Source organism: Callorhinus ursinus, unplaced genomic scaffold, assembly GCF_003265705.2.
Source record: "Callorhinus ursinus isolate GAN/ISIS: 27379988/994484 unplaced genomic scaffold, GSC_fseal_2.0 scaffold33, whole genome shotgun sequence".
NCBI lineage: Eukaryota > Metazoa > Chordata > Mammalia > Carnivora > Otariidae > Callorhinus > Callorhinus ursinus.
The window spans coordinates 14,116,532-14,137,560 of record NW_027397095.1 but is presented as its reverse complement, the minus strand read 5'-3'; the positions used below and the strand labels follow the sequence as shown (position 1 = coordinate 14,137,560).

General features: G+C 42.2%; 1 protein-coding gene and 1 pseudogene across 1 annotated transcript; both read left to right on the top strand.

Annotated features, from left to right (window-relative positions):
• Positions 1-1,989: 1,989 nt before the first annotated feature.
• Positions 1,990-3,248, top strand: LOC112809473 (ras-related protein Rab-9A-like; annotated as a pseudogene).
• Positions 3,249-9,995: 6,747 nt separating this feature from the next.
• On the top strand, positions 9,996-19,138 carry UBE2A (ubiquitin conjugating enzyme E2 A). Its single transcript, XM_025852757.2, has 6 exons — positions 9,996-10,234; positions 10,407-10,487; positions 10,907-10,932; positions 16,353-16,442; positions 17,417-17,505; positions 17,843-19,138. The coding sequence occupies exons 1-6, from the start codon at positions 10,191-10,193 to the stop codon at positions 17,969-17,971; spliced, it is 459 nt and encodes a 152-aa protein (XP_025708542.1). The 5' UTR covers positions 9,996-10,190; the 3' UTR covers positions 17,972-19,138.
• The last annotated feature ends 1,891 nt before the right edge of the window (positions 19,139-21,029 follow it).

Sequence of the window (21,029 nt, the reverse complement as noted above, 5' to 3'; positions counted from 1 at the left end):
AAATACCACATGATTTGACTTATATGTGGAATTGAAAATACAAAACAAAGAAAAAGCAGAATCAGACTTATAAATACAGAGAACAAACAGTTGCCAGATGGAAGGGGGTGGAAGAATGGGCAAAATGGGCGAAGGGGAGTAGGAGATACAGACTTCCAGTTACGGAATGAAGAAGTCATGGAAATAAAAGGTAGAGCATAAGGAATATAGTCAATGGCATTGTGTTAGTATTTCATGATAAAGGATGGGAGCTACACTTGTGGTGAGCATAGCATAATGTATACAGCAGTTGAATCACTATGTTGTACACTTGAAACGAATGTAATATCGCGTGTCAAATATAATCAAATTTTTAAAAATCAATTCAGATCTTAAGGAATCACAGTGTTTGTTCCTTAGGTCTTACTTAAATGTCATCTCTATGATTTCATGTTATTCAGTATTTATTGATCTTCTGTGTGTTAGGCACTGCACTATATACTAGTTGTGTAATGATCAACTATAAATAATCTCACCCCCTCATGTGCCTTAGTCTGGTGCAGGGGTGAGTAAACTTTTTCTGTAAAGGGCTCAAGAGTAAATATTTTAGGCTTTCAGGGCCAAGAAGCAAAATCAAGAAAATTATGTAGACCTATGTAACAAGAGAGAAAACAAATTTCCACAAGTGTTTTATTGATGAAATTCAAAATATAATAGTAATTATATCTTTGTAATATAGGTCTGCTAATGAGAAGAATAGCATTCTTTTATGGAGGGGGACAATATTTCACTTAATTAGGGTTCAAAGTGAGTGTTCTCTACCATCAGAATCATTTGCAATCTCAATACACCCTTACAGGTTTTTAAATTGCTTCATATCTGGTCAAACTGAGATTTTTAAGAACCTCATTTTTCATTTGTAATAAAAGTTTACAACTTTTTTCAAGAGTCAACAAAATGAAAGCACCTGTTAATAAAGGTCTCTTTTAAAAGATTTATTCATTTATTTTTAGAGAGGTGGGAGAGGCAGAGGGAGAGGGAGAGAGAGTCTTAAAAGCAGGCTCTGTGCTGAGCGTGGAACCCAACACAGGGCTTGATGTCATGACACTGAGATCATGACCTGAACCGAAACTAAGAGTCAGACGCTTAACCGGTTGTGCCGCCAGCACCTGTTAATAAAGGTCTTAATGAAATAAATCAGTTGCAAATATTCATCTGTTAATACTTATCTGTAATGAGATTTTACATATTTCATCTTTGAAAAAAAAATTGTAACACAGCTAAGTACTGCCAAATACTGATACCAAATACCTGATTTTAATTGAGCATATTTATCTTTTAGAAGGCATTTTTGAAACTCAATTAGATTCTTCTCCTGGTATTTGCCTTTTAGCATGTCATTGCATACAGAATAATCACTTCCAATTAAAATTTAGGTGGAAGCTCCTGAAATGCACAGTGAAACTGATTTGTCTAAAATATTTTATTCATTTATTTGACAGAGAGGGAGAGTGGGGGGAGCACAAGCAGGGGGAGTGGGAGTGGAAGAGAGAGAGAAGCAGGCTCCCCGTCTAGCAGGGAGCCTGATTCCGGGGCTTGATGCCGGGACCCTGGGATCATGACCTGAGCCGAAGGCAGACGCTTAACTGACTGAACCACCCAGGCGCCCCCAGTGAAATTGATTTTTAAATATAGAAATTTCTTTTGCATTTTGCATTAATTTCCAAAAAACACCACTGGAATTGTAATTTGAGCCCAGAAAAGATATTCATTGCAAATTGGTGTGGGAATGCAAATCTTGATTTTTGTTTTCATTTTTGACAGCACAGGAAGAGATTAAAGTAATGACATTACTTGCAATTCAAACAATGTTAGTTGTCATTGACTTCACTGAAATGTAAGTTTCACACATAAGCAGTGTTTTGCCTTGTAATTTTAGTTTAAATGCATTAAGTAACATTAAGTCTACAGCAAAAGTTAATTTAAAAAACCATCCAGCGTTCGAGCTGGAGTTGGACACCAGCAGCGCTATGCTTTGCTGCCCGTGGGTCCCCGACCTACTCTCCTCGTTGTGTACCTGGACCGGCCAGCCGGGAGCTCCCCGGGCGTCCTCTGTGTGGCCACGAGATAATGATGCTGCTTGAGCTGAACAATTAAGTGTTCTAAAGTCAAAATCGTGAGATTAATAATGGCAAGAAAATCTTCGCTTTTTAAAGTAATTCTCCTTGGAGATGGTGGAGTTGGGAAGAGCTCTCTAATGAACAGATATGTGACCAATTAAGTTTGATACCCAGCTCTTCCATACAATAGGTGTGGAATTTTTAAATAAAGATTTGGAGGTGGATGGACATTTTGTTCCCATGCAGATTTAGGACACGGCCGGTCGAGAGCGATTCAGAAGCCTGAGGACGCCATTTTACAGAGGTTCTGACTGTTGCCTGCTCACTTTTAGTGTCGATGATTCTTAGAGCTTCCAGAACTTGAGTAACTGGAAGAAAGAATTCATATATTACGCAGATGTGAAAGAGCCCAAAAATTTTCCTTTCGTGATTTTGGGCAACAAGATTGACATAAATGAACGTCAAGTGTCTACAGAAGAAGCCCAAGCCTGGTGCAGGGACAATGGCGACTATCCTTACTTTGAAACAAATGCAAAAGATGCCACAAATGTCGCAGCAGCCTTTGAGGAAGCAGTTCGAAGAGTGCTTGCTACTGAGGATAGGTCAGATCACCTGATTCAGACAGACACAGTCAGTCTGCACCGAAAGCCCAAGCCTAGCTCATCTTGCTGTTGATCGTCAGAGAGGTTGCCTGTGCGATCTAACCAACTTACACACATTCACTGAAACAAAACACGGTGGAGAAGAGAATTAGCATTTGCAGCAATGGATCATCTACTCATAAAATTAAACTAACCATAATGCTGCTTTGTTAGTGGGTGGGAGAAGAGACACATCCACTCATGGAAGAATCAATTTACTCAGTAGTGGCACCTTACATTTATAAATTGTAATGGTTGTCTAATAACATTTAATTTAAATATGTATGTTACAGAGCTAATAAATGAGATGATCAATACTTTAATTATAATTAAAACAAAACACTTGAATATTCTGGAAGTTATTGTTTGTTTTTCCTGGGAAAATGGAGAACTACTTTTTATATGTGTATATTTTTATGTAATTAGCATTCAGTTCCTGGTTGAGGGGGAAAAAATTCCCTAAAGCAATAATGTTAAATAATAAAGATTAAAACCTAAAAAAAATAAAAATAAAAAACCATCCAGCATTCAATAATAGTGGTTGCAGGTGGTTCTTCTCATTCAGAAAACTTTCAATCTCAGCCCTAAGCTTAAAAAAAATTTTTTTTAACTCAGAAAAACTTCGCCACTGCTAAGCTATTGAACTGCTGTTGGTTAGGCAAGTCAAAATCTTCAGCTTCTATTTCTGACTAAAATTTATGTAACTGACAGTGGTTTAGTCCATGAGTAAATGAAGTGTTGACACTAATAGTTGAAATACACAAGATAGACTCAAATATGTTCCTGCAAAATACCTGCAGTTTAATAACACAATGAATAACCAGAGGATTTAAACAATTCACATTCTCACAAGCTTTGTACAATTGTCCAACTAAGCTTTGTTCTGCTCCATACATATTTGTAACACATCTTAGCAGAGTCTACTTCAGGTTGTACTGAATTAGTATTTTCTTGACTTCTTTGAAAATATTCTCATCTGGGGCACCTGGGTGGCTTGGTCCATTGAGCATCTGCCTTCAGCTCAGGTCATGATCCCAGAATCCTAGGATCAAGTCCTACCTCAGGCTCCCTGGTCAGTGGGGAGTCAGCTTCTCCCCCTACTCGTGTGCTCTCTCTCAATCTCTCTCTCTCTCTCTCTCTCCCCTCTCAAATGAATAAATAAGGGTTAGGGTTAGAAGATTTTATTTATGTATTTGAGAGGGGGAGAGAAAGAGAGAGAGAGAGAGCATGAGCAGGAGGAGGTGCAGAGGGAGAGGAAGAAGCAGACTTCCTGCTGAGCAGGGAGCCAGACGTGGAACTCGATCCCAGGACCCTGAGATCATGACCTGAGCCGAAGACAGACGCTTAACAGACTGAGCCACCCAGACGCCCCAAAATAAATAAAATCTTAAAAAAAAAAAAGAAAGAAAATATTCTCATCTGAGTTATGCCACATAGGCCAACTCAGCATTGGCTCTTTGAGTAAAGTACAACAACTGAGCAGTATTGGTAACATCTGTCACCTCACTGAGAGCCGAGGAAAATCACTTGAAGTCATTTTCCCTGTTTTTTTTAAAAGATTTATTTATTTATTTGAGAAAGGCAGGAGGGGCAGAGAGAAACTTAAGCAGACTCTGCGCTGAGCACAGAGCCAGACGCGGGCCTCGATCTCACCATCCTGAGATCAGGGCCTGAGCTGAAACCGAGAGTCAGTCAGCTCAACCAGCTGCGCCACCCAGGTGCCCTTGCCCTGTTTTTTTAATGACTGTTGGTGTCACTTCCAACGTCCTCAACTCTTTGAGCCACTATTCTCCCTGAAAGGCTAATAGTCTTTGAAAAGTTTATTTTCCCTGGACACATTTCTTTGGCTTCAGCAATCAAACACGATTTAATTAACTCATCATCAGTAAATGGCTTTCCTTGCTTGGCTAACAAATGAGCCACTCAGAAAATTACTGTGGCTGCAGCCTCATTTTCATTTTTTTTTAATTTTTGTGACGAATTTTGCTATGATAAGATATTCCATTTTAAACTTTCTAGTTTTCCTAATCACTGCTTTCCTGGGAGTCAGGAACATTGCAATGAGTGATTATTTCGGTGATGTTGTTGCATACTGTATTTCTTTTAGCAACACTACAGGGTCATTGTGTAATAAACACAGTGCTTTGACATCTAATGTGATAACCAAGTAATCTACGTTCACTGTGCCTTAAAAGCATGACATTCGAAACTCCCTTTGTTTTCTTTTTTTTTTTTTACATGATAGGTATGCACATGTAATTAAAAAAAAAACGAAATGCCATAATCTGGGGATACACGTGGCATTCAAAATGCGGTCGAGTTATAACCGCGTCACTGCGCTGTATGGTACACCCACCAACAGCGTGTAGTGATGACCGCACCACATACAGTCTCTGTCACAGCTCCTCAACTCTGCTCCTGGAGCACAAAAACGGCCACGGACAATACATGATCGAAATAGCATGGCTGGGGGCACCTGGGTGGCTCAGTCGGTGAAGCGTCTGCCTTCGGCTCAGGTCATGATCCCGGGGTCCTGGGATCGAGCCCTGCATTGGGCTCCCTGCTCGGCGGGGAGCCTGCTTCTCCCTCTCCCACTCCCCCTGCTTGTGGTCCCTCTCTCGCTGTGTCTCTCTCTGTCAAATAAATAAATAAAATCTTAAAAAAAAAAAGAAAAGAAATAGCATGGCTGTATCCCAATGAAACTTTATTTATGGACGTGGAAAATCTGAATTTCGTATTATCCTCACGGGTCCTGAAATATTAAATATTCTTTTGATTTCTGCAACCATTTAAAAATACAGAAAATTACTTTGGGTTTACAGGCCCTAAGGGGAAAAGATGGTGGGCTGGATTTGGTTGTAGCTTGCTGGTGGATGTGGCCAGTTTGATTGAATTCCTACACCCCACGTTGAAACCATATGTATTCGTTTTCTGTTGCAGCTGTAACGCACGACCACAGACTTAGTGGCTTTAAGAAAACGAAAACGTATTATCTTATGGTTCTGGAGATCCGAAGTCCAAAATCAATCTCACTGGCTGAAAGTCAAGATGTCAGCAGGGCTGGTTGCTCCTAGAAGCTCCAGGGGAAAACCCATTTTTGCCTCATGCAGCGTCTAGAAGCTACCGGCATCCCTTGGCTCCTTGGCTGGCGGCTGTATTGCTCCAATTCCATGGTCACATGACCTTCTCTCTGAATTCAGACTTTCTTCCCTCTTATAAGGACTCATGTGATTACATCAGGCCCACTGGTTTATCCTGGATAATCTCCCGATCTCAAGATTCTTAATTTAACTACATCTGCAAAGTCCCTTTTGCCATATAAGGTAACGTATCCACAAATTCCAGAGATGAGGATGAGAAGGTCCTGGGGTAGAGGTGCATGATTCAGCCTACTACGCCACGCCTTTGTTTTTGACTCTGCAACTTAGCAGGTAGTGAAAGTCTATGTTCATGGCCCTAATGTTCCCGTTTCTCTACACTTCACTATTTCTCTCTCCGCTCTCTCCCTCTCCTTATGTCCTTAGGGTCTAGAGATGGACAGCATACTACTACTGTCACTGCCAAGAATACACATTGTGACAACTGTTGTTTCCTATAAGCAATTTTCTTGACTTGTCTTCTGAGGCTATTGGAGTCAAGAAAGACCCTGTGGTTTTATATTCTGTTGTTTCCTGGTTGCCATTTGTACTAAATGTTAGTGATAGAAGTGGGAACCATAGGAAAATAAAATTCCTTACCTTCTCTGGCTAACAGAAATACAAACTCACAGCCTCATAAGGCAGGAAATGACAGTTTATTCAGTCTCTCTCTCCCCGACCCAAAATAGTTCAGGAGAATCACAATCCAGTCTGCATTTTGAAAGCCTCATGAACAAAATCCCACAATTTCCCTAGTTATATATTCCCGTACCTCACAGTCCTCCCTTTTAGGAAAATTCTCAAGTCCTTGCCTGGGGATGGTTTGGAACTTTTTATCTTCCCGGCAGCTGCATCGCTAACACACTTTTCTTTCCAACGAAAAGGACTTCTATTCTGGACCCCTGCTTTTGGGGAGGGGAGTGGTGCTTGGCTGTGAAGAGGGTATTTCTTCAAGATGTCAGGGTGAGGGGTGCCTGGGTGGCTCAGGCGGTTAAGCGTCTGCCTTCGGCTCAGGTCATGATCCCGGGGTCCTAGGATCGAGCCCCCCCCCATCGGGCTCTCTGCTTAGGGGGAAGTCTGCTTCTCCCTCTCCCTCTGCCTGCCTGCTCTGCCTACTTGTGCTCTCTCTCTCTCTCTCTCTCTCTCTCTCTCTGTCAAATAAATAAATAAATAAAATCTTTAAAAAAAAAGATGTCAAGGTGAAAAGGGGATGGAAGGAATGCTTGGCCAACTATGCTATAGTTAGCATGTTCTAGCCTGATAATCATCTGTGCTAGAGAACGATCTTCCGTGTTGCTGCTTTGCTATGACAACGCTGTTTCTGGTGAGGAATGTGGGGGCACAGTATTTCTGCAGTGGGATTCCACCGTGCAGTCAGGGCCTGCCCTCCCCCATCCCCTGATGCCACGGGGCTTCCCAAACTGCTGTGGTTCGTGTCCCCGAGGTTTCTTGATTAGACAGTCAGAGAGCTACTCATGAGCTAGGGCAAAGGAATTTCAGAAAATAAACAAGCCCACAACAAACCCAGCTACATCTCTGGCTTTCAGTGAGTTTCAGATTTTTCTATCCAGCGGCGGGAGCCTCCCCTCCCAGCCCCTTCCCTGCTCTCCAGTACAGTATAGGCAGCTTCTCAGCCCCTATGCAAGCTAGACCTGGAAAACCTCTAAAAGCCGCCTATCAAGCCTAAAGCCCTCATCCTTGCGTCTGAGGGCATCTAACCAACTTCTGTCCCGCTCACTTTTCCAAGCAGGGGTCTCATCATCCCCCATTAGCCCCGCTAGTCTGTCCAGTATCCCCAGAACATTCTTGAGCTCCACGTGCTCCTTCATGCTGTTGCGCTCATAGAAACTGCTTGACTTCTCTCCCGGGGAAGTCTCTCCCTGCTGTCGCTTCTGTTGAAACAAAACTGAAACAGACCCATTCCAGGAAGCTCGTTCTAACCCCCACCAGACTGAGGGTTTCCCCTGCTGTGCGGTCCCTCCGCATTTGTAGATTCACACGCTTCTGCTATGTTTCTTGGTGCTGCTCTGGCAGGCAGAGTTCAAAGATCCCTGGCCATGGATGTACACACACCTTCTCCCAGTTATTCAAATGCTAATCTAGGTTCTGCTGTGAGGGAATTTTGCAGATGTGATTAAGGTCCCAGATCAGATGATACTGGGGGGGGGGGAGCTTATTAGATAAGCCCTTAAAGTGAACTGGGCTCTTCCTGAAGAAAGATTCCAAGTGTGAGGGGAATTTCATGGGAGAGAAGTTCTCAGGTGCTGGCTTGAAAATGGAGCAGGCCACGTGGCAAGGAATGTGGGTGACCTCTAAGAGCTGCGAATGGCCCCTGGCTGGCAGCCAGTGAGCAAATGGGGGCCTCAGTCCTTATAACTGCAAGGCATTGAACTTGGCCAACAGCTTGTGGTGATCTGTTAAGTAGCAGTTGAAAACAAATGCACTTGCTTTTGTAGCTTACATGTGTATTAGAAGACTGCCAGTTACCAGATGAGAGGAAAAGGAGATTTTTAAACTTATTTTTGTACCCCCTGCCCACCACAGTCACAGTGTGATGCTATTAGGGAGACTTGCCTTAGCTCCTGATATGTTGGTGTCAATGGGAAATAAAAATCCTTTCCCATGAAAGTACCTGTATTTAAGCAGCAGCTGGAATCACGACCATCGTCAAGTGTCTCCCGCCTCCCACCTTAGAAACAAATTTCTGCACATCTGATATCTTACGGACATCTTTGCTCGGATTTCTCACCAGTCCCATGCACTCAGTAAGTCACTGCACTCAGTAAGTCCCCAAACTGCCCCCCTCCCCACTCTGTTCCTGAGTTCTGTCCGTGGCACCTTCAAAGCCCCAGTTATCTTGGGGCTTAGAACTCCAGCCATTGTTGACTCCTTCCTCTCTCCTGCCTCCAAGTTCAATGTGTTGCTGAGTCCCCTCCATTCATCCCGTCCCCTCCGATTTTGTTGTCACTGCCTGGTTCAGTATTTCTCACCTAGACTACTTCAAGTGTCTCCTAGCTGCTCTCCTGGGACCCGCATCTCTGACTAGCCCGACTCTAATTATGCACAGCCACCTTCCAAGGAACCCATTAGCTTGACGTTCAAAACTCTCCATGACTTAACCCAAACTTACCTTTCTCATATTTTCCAAAAATTCTTGAAATGAGTGTTTTGCCTACCTTCTAAGTTATTTGGAGTTGACCTTTACAAATTATTCTTTAAAACTGTTATTGCTTTTGCAGGTCCACATACTAACTGTGACTCTTCTCTGCAACCTGCAGCTTTTTCACGTGCGTCTTCCCGTTACTTTCACTTCAGACTCTCTGCCCTTGCAATTCTCCGCAGTCGGATATTCTCATACCTTGGACTCTTCCGAATATATAGTAGCCGCTTGGCTTGTTGAACTGCCAAGGGGAAATGTGGTTCCAGAGCCAAATTGTGAGTGCCCAGAGCTAAAACCTTATTGTGCCTGCCTTAAGCTCTCATTCCCTCCCCCAGGACACACACCACCATTTTATCCTGCTTGGGGGTGATCATTGGCCTAAACATTGGGACCGGAATCCCGCACGTTCATCTCATAGACGAGGGACCCACAGCTCCCTGTCATAGCCGAAGCCGATTTATTCTTTCGATTTTCAGTGATTTGAACCAGTCACACACCCTCCTCCCCAGCCTCCCGGGTCCCTAGAGTTCCCGCTTTCCGAGAACCAGATTTCCCTCCCCCCACTGTCTCCTCCCTTCTACTTAGGGACTTCCATCCTTCTCCTCTGCCCCTCCCCCGGCCCCCCGCCGCCCCCGGCCACAGTGCGCACAGTTATAAGTGATCTAATCAAAAAAAAAAAAAAAAAAAAGAAAAAGAAAACAGAAAAAAGCTTCCCAGGGTTCGTCCGAGCCTGGGCAGGTGGAGACGGACCCCATTCCACCACTAATTCCTAGTGAATTACAGGCTTCCGCTCGGCAGGCAGCATGCCTCCCACTCCCGCACCAGCCGGGCGCTCCCCGCCTCCCGCTGGGGTTTAATGACCTAAGCAACTTTCCCGGCCACCCCCCCCGCCCTGTCTTGGTACGGCCTGTCCGGCGTTCGGCGTTCCACCCCCCCCCTCTCCTTCCAGGTTGGTTCAGCCCCCGTCTACTCCGGGGTGGTGCTTAGCCGGCGCCAGACCGACCCTCGACTTCGGAGGGGCAGTGCCGTTCCTCTGGGCGCTTCCTCGGCGGCCGCTTCGGCTCCTTCAGCCTCCTCGGCCTCCTCGGCCTCCTCAGCCTCCGCCGGGACCCGAGACCTCGGTGTATGCCCCACCCCTGACCCCGCTAGAGATATGTCCACCCCGGCTCGGCGGCGCCTCATGAGGGACTTCAAGAGGTAAGGCGACGGGGGACCGCCGAGGCCGGGGGGCTGCCAGGCGGGGCACAGGGCGGGTCCCGAGGCGGGCCGGGTGCGGTGCGGGGCGCGGGGCGCGGGGCGGGGGGGGGGGGCGCTGGCCGGCCCGGAGCGGACGCGAGTGCCGGATTGCGGAGCCCCTGTTTCCCTGAAGGTTGCAGGAGGATCCTCCAGCTGGAGTCAGCGGGGCTCCGTCCGAGAACAACATAATGGTTTGGAACGCGGTCATTTTCGGGTGAGTGTGCGTTCCGGGAGGTGGCGAGAGGTGGGGGACTCGGGCCGGCCGAGCCTGCCGTCGGGGACCGGCCCCCGGCGAGGACGGAGAGGGAGAGGGAGAGGGGGAATGTTTGGGTCCGGCTGGGCCTAGGCGCCTCCCCGGAGCCTGTGCCTCGATTAGCTCAGTTCCCGCTGCCCGGGGAACCGTTTGGGGTTCTGAGGGGGGCGGAGCGGGGAGTGGTGGCGGTTAGGCGCGGCGCAGGCCGCCGGGTTTCGGAGCCCCAAACGTCTATTTGTAGTGGCTTGCTGACCCGGGAAGCGGTGGTTTCCCGGCCGTAGGGTTGGCAGAGCTGGGAATAGCAGTGTCTTAAGGTGAACCTCTTAAGGGAGAAGGGGGCCCCTGAAGCGGGAACTGACTGTTTTTCTCTTGCGTTGCAGGCCTGAAGGGACCCCGTTTGAGGATGGTAAGAGAGTTTCTTTACCCACCTTTCAGGAGCCTGATCATCTGGGGGAAAGGGTTTCCAGTCCTCCTGGAAGTGCCTCCTACTTAAGAACCCGCTTCTCCCTAGCCCCTGCCTGCTAAAGGCTTGAGTGAACTCCCATACGTGGCAGGTTGTTCTGGCCATTGTCCGCTTGACTAGAACTGCACCTTTTTTCTTGCTTGCTTCTTTAAGAAAAAAAAAAAATCTGGGTAAGGTAGTCACTTTTTAGAAGGGGCCTCATAGCACTGATGTGAAAGATTTTTGAGGTCTGGGCTGTGATCCTGCTCAGTTGAGCACCCTGTCAAGATACTGACTTAGTATCAACCCAACCACTTGCTGATAGACTCAGAGACCACCTAGTTCAGAATTCTACCACAAGGGCAGGAACTGTGTTCAGCAGGTGCTTAATATGTGTTTGTTGGGTGTTGGATGGGTGTGAGAGTTCCTTGCACAGAACTATCTGGTTTCTACAATTTGGCGTTGAATACCTGTCAGCCTCATGGCTCTGAGATGGTCTTTAATGGCACTTTAATGGCCAGCTTGTATATAATATTGTTTCTTATTTTTAAATGAGTTTTCAGTGGGCTTTTATCAAGACTTTATGGTCAGTATTCTCCAAGCAGCTTCAGAATTGAGGGGAGCCTTCATGTACTCTCTTGAGAAGTGTCCAGCCTACTTGAAGGTACTATATGTATCTATAGGTACAGGATTTTTAATGGATTTAGGCTTGACTTTTAAAAACACTTTACTTGCTTTTTAAGTTTTTCTTTAAACTTTCTATTTTGAGATAATTACAGATTCATGTGCGGTTGTAATTAATAATAATAATACAGAGAGACCTTGTATACCTCTCACCCATTCCCCCACCCCTTTGGTAACATCTTGAATGACTGTACTACAATATCACAGCCAGGAAATTGACATCGATATAGTTTTATGTACATTCAGTTGTGTGCACGTGTGTGTGTAGTCGTTTTTGGAAAGCTTAATACATTTAAAACACAATTAAAAGTATTTGAACTACTGATCGACATCTTTAATATTTGAGGTATTTAAAAAAGCAAAGGATCTTTGTTAGTTTTTTCAGTGACCATCTTCCTTTACTCATTTAGCGTTTGATACACACACACATGCACACACTCATACGCAGAGCTCAGTTTGAAGGTGGGAACAAAAACATTTCTGCAGACTACTAAGTATATACTTATATTGCCGAGTCCGATTGCTCTCTGATTCTACCAGTCTGCGAGATGTGATGAGGAAGGGCAGTATCAACCAACTCTCTGATTTGTCTCAAATACTCATTTGAGTATTTGATTTCCCTAGGAGACTGGACAGTCACCTGAATACTTTTAGCTTCCTCCCTGCCTCCACCCCCTGGGTAAATGTCACTGCTCTTCAGTGCTGCAATAAAAAGAAATGACAGCAAGAGAGTGATTCTAAAGGCATACTACTTTGGTGCAGTAAATCATTTGAACTGATCCATAGCAAGAGCTAGCTTGACTTAATTTTCCTCTGCTAGATTGGTGCTAGTTCTTTATACCTAAGCATTGTGTGCAGATTAACTGTGTTTGCTTTAGCTCTGGCAGGCTTTATTTTCATTGGCTTCTTTTTTTCCTCCTGACTACTCAGACGGCTTTATGCTGGGCACAGCTTTATTAATAGTACATCACTTTGCTGGAGGATTGGCTACTTAAATATTTCAAGGGTGCTTCACTCGTTTTAAGTGGTATGAATTGAGAAGGTACTTAAGGAATCCATTATCTACCTGGATCTTCCCCGTTGACATCACCGGTTCTATTTTTGATGATGTGTATCTCCATACTGGCATTACTGAAAGGAACTACTCCAGCTAAATAACAATACCCTTTTCTGATCCATTCTCTTGAGCAGTCTGCTATCCGCGGTTGCTTCCTCGGGTGTCTAGAACGTGAGCTGTGGCTACAAAAAATATTTTGACCATTCTTTAATACCCTTTATTTACAATTAGGGAATTTACTAGAAAAGCCTCATTAGGGACAAGTGGCACAATTGATTTTGCTGTTTCCAATGTATTATATAAATCAACAACCCCAAAACTACTTCTGCTGTTTCCTTGTAAATCATTTGTGGTGGACATTTCTGGAACAGCCAGACCCCAGTTAAAGAGATGAAGACTTAAGAAAAGGAGCTCTTGAAGGTATTTTGACTTAACTTCACACACTTAAAGTAAGAGGAAAATGTTCTCAAGAACTTACACTACCAAATAAAACACTGGGGGGCAATGCTTCCTCATCAAAATATCTTGGCATGGATGCTGAATACAAAGACTATGGAATAAAATATTCTCCATCACATCATCTAAAAATTGTTAATACACACAGTAAGATACTAGTATTTGCTTTTTGTAAGAATTTGGTTGTGAGTCTTTTAAAAATTAATCACTCAGAATCCACTGAGGGTGTTCTTAAGGTAAATACATCCTATGATGAGGAGTATTTGGGTATTATCTTAAAAATCAGAATCTCCGGTCATCAAAAAAAATTTTTTTAGGCGCATGTACTTTGTGTTCTCCTCCGGGGTCACAAGCTGGTGGCCAAATGGCAGAAAACACGGAGGTGTTTTTTGTGAATGTCTTTAGCAGAACATACACTCTCTAGTCTAACCATATCACTCCTTATTGCCATGCCCCTGCCATCGAACACAAAGTTTTCCTAGTCCCCTGTATAGATGGATTGATACTTTCCTTACAATGTTTTGGCCTCCTCAGGAAGATGAACAAAAGCAGTACAGATTGTGTACAATAGTGAGGCTTAAGTCTTCCATTATTTTAAAGCCTAACCTTCTGAATATCCAGAGGATAAGCTCTAGTCTCAATTGCATAATATTCTAGGATTTTAAATTTCCTTAACGTTTGTTTTGGATCTCAGAAATTGCATTGAGGGTTGTATTAAAAAGGTTCCAGTAGTATAATGTGGCTAAAAGTATGAACTCTATCCCCTTTTAAAAACGTATTTGCAATAAGATTTGGGGTAAGTCCTAATTTATATTCAAGTAGACATAAGCAGGTTGTTTCACTTCCCAAGATAGTAAATGAGCTGTTTAAAAAGACTTGATTAACTTATTTGGTATCTAGTGTTGAACTTCTGGGCAAGTATTAGGCAGAAAGTTCAAGTCAAGGGTTTCGAGAGCCACCAACCTACATACTCAACTTGATTTCAGCTGTGAGCGTTTGGTGTCGGTCAGAAAGAAAGTCGTAGTTAATATTAAAATTCATTCATTGTATATTTCTTACTGATAGTCAAGTTGAGAGATTTGGTTTTTGCCGCCTCCATCTGGGTCTAGGAGTGTGAAACTTTAAAATTATAGCTACCATATTTATGGAGCACTTACTTTGTGTCACTGTGCACATTTCCCTCATTTAAACCTCACAACAATGTAATGTGGTGGGTACTATTACTAACCCCATTTTACAGATGAGGGACTTGAGGTTTAGGCAAGTCGAGTGGCTCCTAGTAAGTAGCAAAGCAAGGAACTGAGCCCAGGTCTGACTGCAAGGCCGTGCCCTTCCCTACTGGGCTCTGTTTCCACTTAACGCCTGTCTTATGTGTTGCTTTACCACTTTTGGATATCATATTTAATGATGGTCTTAATTTAAAGTACCTGGGCCCTAGTACCTGTGTGCTATTAAATCCGCCCACTTTTAGAGCAACTCCGTGATGACAAATCTCTTACCTATAATTTAATCAGATTTCAACATTGAGCCAAATGTGTTTATACTTGAGATGCATAAGGAAGCTCAAAGTTTTGAGCTCTCTAACACTCATTCCCACTTTTTCCTGTGTATTATAATATCAATGGCACTGAAAAGGAAGAACCAATATTTCTTCCTCAAAACTAGGAAGATTCATGACCAGGTGGTAATAAGGTGAAGTATGTTCTGATAGACTATAGCGTGTTTGTCCATTCCAAAATATTTCACTTTTCGCCCTTAGTTATAATATACAGTATCTTCAGATCTGGCTTTCACACAGTTTAGGGAGTACAGTAGTTTGGGGAATATGTCTATCTGTGTTGCACTTTAAATTATTCCGAAACTTTGGAACATACTTCATCATACTAAGGGCAACTGTTAGCAAATTGTTCCCTGTGAGTTTGCTGGTAGGAAACAGACTTTGGTATTGTTATGTAATGGATCTAGCAGTAGAATGTAGTCTTTTTTTTTCTTAGGTGGTGATAAACCTATTGATGGAGGAAATTGCCAACTCTGAAGAAACCAGTAACAAGTTATACTCGACCTGAAGTGTGGTCTATAGTATTAGAATAAATTTTTTAAATGGGCCAGAGTAATAGTGGAATATCCACCACCTTATGCCAGACAGTGATTGCTTAAGCTTACTTGAAGAGATTTCAGTCAGGAATAAACAGTTGCCTAATTGTTTTCTTGGATTTATTAAACGTAATTTTAAAAATATTTTGAAGGAAACAATCTCCCCAAATCAGAACATCCTACAATTCTTGAATGAGATCCAGTGTGTTCATTCCTTATAAATAAGTCTATAACCTAGTATATGTCAGGGCCTCCTGCTACCTGAGTTGACACATATTCAAGGAAAATAAATTCATTTCATTAGAATTGAAACAAACATCATTAGAAAGATAAATTTGCTGGAGACATGAATGCAATCTAATGTGATTTTTAAATTATTTCTGCCATTAATTCCCTCCATTAGTGTGAATAGTTGAGTTGATTTTATAGTGTAGTACCTTGTGAGTCGTACTTAAGGATTTTTGAGAGAGACTATGAAAGTTTTTTCTGGCTTACGTTCAATTATGTTTTCATTATAGAGTCGCTACTACATGAAAAGGAGCTGGTGAACACTTTTATACTTATTCCCTTCCATTTTTAGAGACAGTTTGGTTACAGATTTGTATCTCTAGCACTGATTTTGGAGGCTTTGTACTCTCGTTCTCTTTAGCCCATGTCAAAATCACTGGAGAGTTTATAAGATGGCGGCTGGTTAAAATAGGCCTTTGAGGTCTCTCGGTCTTCTGAGGCAAGAGCGCCAAACTTTGGCTCTAGTTTCTTGTCATTTTAAGGATATCTTCAAAATGGACAGTGGCTAAAGTTATCCTGCAGGCAGTTCTTTTGAGTTTAAGACGACTGTATTTAAGTTTGGGGGAGAATGATGGCAAAACAAAAAAATCCGCGTTGGGTGGTGGTTCTTACAATATCTATTTTTAGAGCAGTTCCTAGAGATCATGGCTTATCTTGTCTCTTAGCCGGCCTTTCTTTCCTCTCTACCCTCTATCTTTGCATTATTTCATTTGGTACTAGAAAAAGTGTCATGTAGCATTACAAAGAAAGTACTACTGAACAAAGTGATAAATCTGTTTCTTAAACCTTTCTTTTCTAACTACAGGAACATTTAAGCTTACAATCGAATTCACTGAAGAATATCCAAATAAACCACCTACGGTTAGATTTGTCTCTAAGATGTTTCATCCAAATGGCAAGTATCACTTTTAATGCAGTATTTTAAACTACATGTTAATAATGGGAGGTGTTCCACGTTTCCTATGTATTTGTCCATAATACCTGAGTATTTGTTTAGGCATCTTGCCGTTTCCTGAAAACAACTTGTTCATGATGGTCTGTTGCTGTCTTGATCTCTAGTCCTAGAACTGAAGCAGTGAAGGTACTCTGCTTTGGCTAGAGTCTGCAAGCCTCCTGGTTTGGATGATCTTTATCGTTTACTTACTATACAAAAATAAGGACGCTCTTGACGTTTCCTTTTAATGTCGGATTGGGGTAGTCTTGTGACTATTTTCACAACACTTAGAACTATTTACTCAGAACAATAGTTTTCAACTTTAGATGCAGAATTACCATGGAACACTTTAAAAATAGAGATGCCTTGGCACCACTCCAGACCTGCCGAATATGAGATTCTGTGGCTGAGGGCTACGGTGTATTGGAAAAGCAGCACAGTGATTCTAACTTACATTCTGCTTTTTTGGCTAGTAGTAAGCCTAGAACAGCTTGCTTTTTTATTTAGGTTAATAAAGTATTTTCCGGGATATCAGATATTTTTATCCTCATGCTGAAATGAGACCTTGTGAACTCCAAGCTATCTTCTGTTATTTTGGATAGGAGATAGAGTTTGCAAATTTAGTGGAATAAACTTCCCACGTGTCTGGATGACTAGGGACCCAGTTGGAAAACGCGTATGATTTCCTGGTTAATAGGGCAGTCTTTTCAGAAGTACACTAAGTATCTTCTAGTTTTATATCAATTATATTTGACATTCTTTGACTGTTTCACAGCAATGATTAGAACTCTTCTTTTTAGGAAGGTAACTGAGAAGCAGTTTAGGAATCTTTTTAAACCTCACAAGCAAAGTATTCTTGACTATGTTTGTCTTGACTGTGATGTTAAAAATCCCAATAGTTTTATTACGTTTAACATACCTACTTCTGTGCTTAGTCTATGCAGATGGTAGTATATGTCTGGACATACTTCAGAACCGCTGGAGTCCAACCTATGATGTGTCTTCCATTTTAACATCCATACAGGTGAATTTTCCTTAATGTGACCAACTATGGCCTTTGATATGTTTCTGTTAGCACTTGGATTGTTTCTGGAAGTCCTAACTTAAGGTAAAGGGCAGGTCATTAAGACCCAAGCCCCCAGAAAACATGTATTTGCCTAGCTGCTAGCAGATTAATATTACTCTAGGTTAGTATGCTAAGAGATCCACTTCAGCTGTTACTGAGGGCAATTCAGTTGAGTGTTTGGAATAAAAATAAATAAATAAATAAATAGATAGATAGATAGATAGATAGATACACGCTTTTTTTTTTTTTTTTTTTTTGCATTGAGGAACTGACCTTTTACAAATTGTCTCTGTAGTCCCTATTGGATGAACCCAATCCCAATAGTCCAGCAAACAGCCAGGCTGCTCAGCTGTACCAGGAGAACAAGCGGGAGTATGAAAAACGTGTTTCTGCGATAGTAGAACAGAGCTGGCGTGACTGTTGACCCGGGTGCAGCAGAAGAAGAGGCTGGTCATAAGGAAAATATATATTGATGTGTTTGTCACCTTCCTGTTCCTCAATGTCATTACATTACTTTATTAAAAGCAAAATAGCTGTTGTGCTGTTTCCATCTTCCCTTGCCGAGCTTTCCCTAGCCCTTCTACCCTCTCCTTGAACCTCAGCAAACACCCTCTCTGAGATCAAATGTACTGTACCTGGGTTACGTGCGAACATTACTAACGCTTCACCCCCTCTCTGTTGTGTCTCAGCTCCGGTTGTAGGGCAGTATTGTGTTACCGTACTTTACACTAAGCTTTTAAAGTGAATTGTTACACAAGTGGTGCTTATGCATAGCTTGATGACCAGGATGTGATTTTTAACAAAAGGATTGCTGAAGTGTTTCATCCTGCCTGGTCCTTCACTTGTGTTGGATTTAGAAGTGAATGTCTGGAATATGGCCTATGGAAAACAGGGGAACAAATCCACATAAGCATCCATTCTGAAAGAGCAGTGGAGGCTAAAAATGCTATTATACTAAGATCCAACCAAAATTAATTACAAGATGGCTTTTACTGGTACGAAGGAAAAAGTTAAAGGACTTGGCCAAAGGAACGCAGCAATAACTGTAACTGACACATCCTCTCCTTGCAAGATATTCACTGGGCTCACCCATGCTAAGTTTCGGAATACTGAAGTCTTCTGGGTTTTTGCTTTTTAAAGAGGTGTGGGAGCAGAGGAATGGAAACAATCATTCGTTTTTAAGCTAGGGAAGGTGGGAGATCCTTTAATCTTTTTAAGGGAGCAGTGCCACCCTAGACAAATTTATAATCCCCCATCATTTTGTTAGAGTTTTAGTTAACCCAAGGAAGGGAGCATATCTGTGGCAAACTATTTTCCACTCAAATCCTGAGTTAATGCTGCATGCTTTAGTTTCGTCTTCCCTTTCAGTATTATAAGAACTTCGAAGTCACATTTGTGATCTTTCGTTGGCTATTTATACTTTAGATAGTACCTTTAAGTAGCAGTGTGGGACAAGGCTTGTACATGTTTTGTCTAATGTTCCATCGTCACCTTTTGTGTATTTGTCACTCTTCTAAATCTAACTTTGCACAAGTAACCCATGTAAAAAATGTACATTTTTCAAAACTTGTAAATAAAAATAACCTTAAAATTTTGTAGTCAAGGTATAATTATATTTTAGCTCACTATGAACTTTTAGTATTAACTTACTGGAATCTCATATCTACTCACTTTCCCCCTTGAAATAAACATGGTAAAAGAAAAATACACACACTGGGAGAGGAAAAAGAGAAGTAGATACTGTTGGAGAGGACCTTCTTTCTTGTCATAAGTGTTAATGCTTTGTTCTTTTTTTAACGTTTTAACAAGAATGTAAAACTGTTAAATAAAACAAAGTTCCTTCAGCACACAGTATGGTCAATCAAGCGAATAAAATTGTGTTGGGGAGGGGGGTGATAAACAAAGCTGGGTATTTACCAGTACCTCCAGAGACCAAGAAGCCCTAGCTTCAAAACAAATAGTACCAAACCATTATTAAATGGTACTTTAATTCCCAAGTGAAGTTTGGGAGTCCAGGTAGCCTCAATCTTGAACAAAACTGCTTTCTTTTGGGGAGCAACCGGTCTCATTTTAAAGAGCCAAGAACAGTGACTTTGTAGAAACGCTCGCCTCTCGTCTGGGGTAGGGGCTAAATGAAATTAAGCTAAGTCTTTATATGGGGTGCCTGGGGGAGCTCAGGTCATGATCTCGGGGTCCTGGGATCAAGCCCCACATCGGGCTCTCTGCTCAGCGGGGTGTCTGCTTCTCCCTCTCCCTCTGTGCTGCTCTCTCTCATATAAATCTTTAAAAGTTAAGTCTTTATGGTGTATGTGCTACACTCATCTTTAAGACATGGCACTTAAAGGAATGTCAGTGTGGCAGAGTTCATTCAATGCATTCATTGGTTGGTTCCACCTAGGAGCATCATCCTTAAATGTGCTTAATATTTTCCCTCAAGTCCATTTCTGCTTCAGAGTAGAACCACATTAAATTGGTCTTTATTTGGTAGATTAGTTTTACGTTAACTTTTTCATCCTGTGGCTGGGTACCTTAAATAGTGACACTCTTAGTCACACTTTAAAAAGGTGAGATCGGTAACATGCAGATTTTTTCCTTTTTATACACCTCCCGAGAAACATCATTCCATCTTTTTCATGGGATAATCCTTTTAAAACGGTACAACAGAGTCAACAAGCTGATCTCTAAAAGCATCATATCCAAGGTCAAAGGCACTACAAAAACCATTCAAACCTTTAATGCTAATTTGCCTTTTTTTCTTTACAATGTTTTTTACAAATGCCACAGGCTGCCTGCATGTAAATAGAATAAGGCTAAAACAGATTTGTGAGGTCCCCTTACAAACGGCAGTCTGATTTGAACTTGAGTCTTCAACTCTGCACCTGCTGATATGGGGAAAGGGGCATGAGGGAACCATGAGGATTATAACCAGGTTATAATCAAGAGTCCTTTCTATAGGACCCATCTCCAGCTTCAGGGGTTACTCACAGTAAAGTGAATGCACTGCATCCTACTAAAAAAAAAGTATCCCAACAGAATGCATGAAACTCCCATTCATTTTGCAATCAAAGGAGAGGGAAAAAAATCTAAAAAGTAGATCTGTGAGACTTGAGGCTATATATGTAACTGAAAGTTACTCAGTATAACTTATTTAAGTAATTCAAATAAAACTTGAAGCAGCTCATTTATCTGTGCAGGTTTTATAGCAAAGTTACTGAGTTACAAATGGCTGCTCTTTAGAAGAAAAGGAAAACACCACAGGAGCCAACAGAATGGGGACAAAATAGAACAGCAAGGTTGTCAGCAGCTCATTCTCAACATATTTTATCGTCAAGCAGAGCTAAGTGACTTCACCCTAATTCTGCATCAATACCAAAGCCGATCTAAGAAGTTAGGAAATCTGGACCCTCAAATCCAGAACCAAATGTATAGCTGGCCCAATTATTTGGGAGCCTTAACTGTGACTACGTTAATATTCTGTTAAA

Bases quoted from the DNA above. Each gene is read 5' to 3' on its own strand.
- UBE2A (XM_025852757.2), top strand. From the start codon at position 10,191: ATGTCCACCCCGGCTCGGCGGCGCCTCATGAGGGACTTCAAGAG. The intron at 10,488-10,906 runs GTGAGTGTGCGT...CTTGCGTTGCAG, and splicing joins TGGAACGCGGTCATTTTCGG to GCCTGAAGGGACCCCGTTTG. The intron at 17,506-17,842 runs GTGAATTTTCCT...TTGTCTCTGTAG, and splicing joins CCATTTTAACATCCATACAG to TCCCTATTGGATGAACCCAA.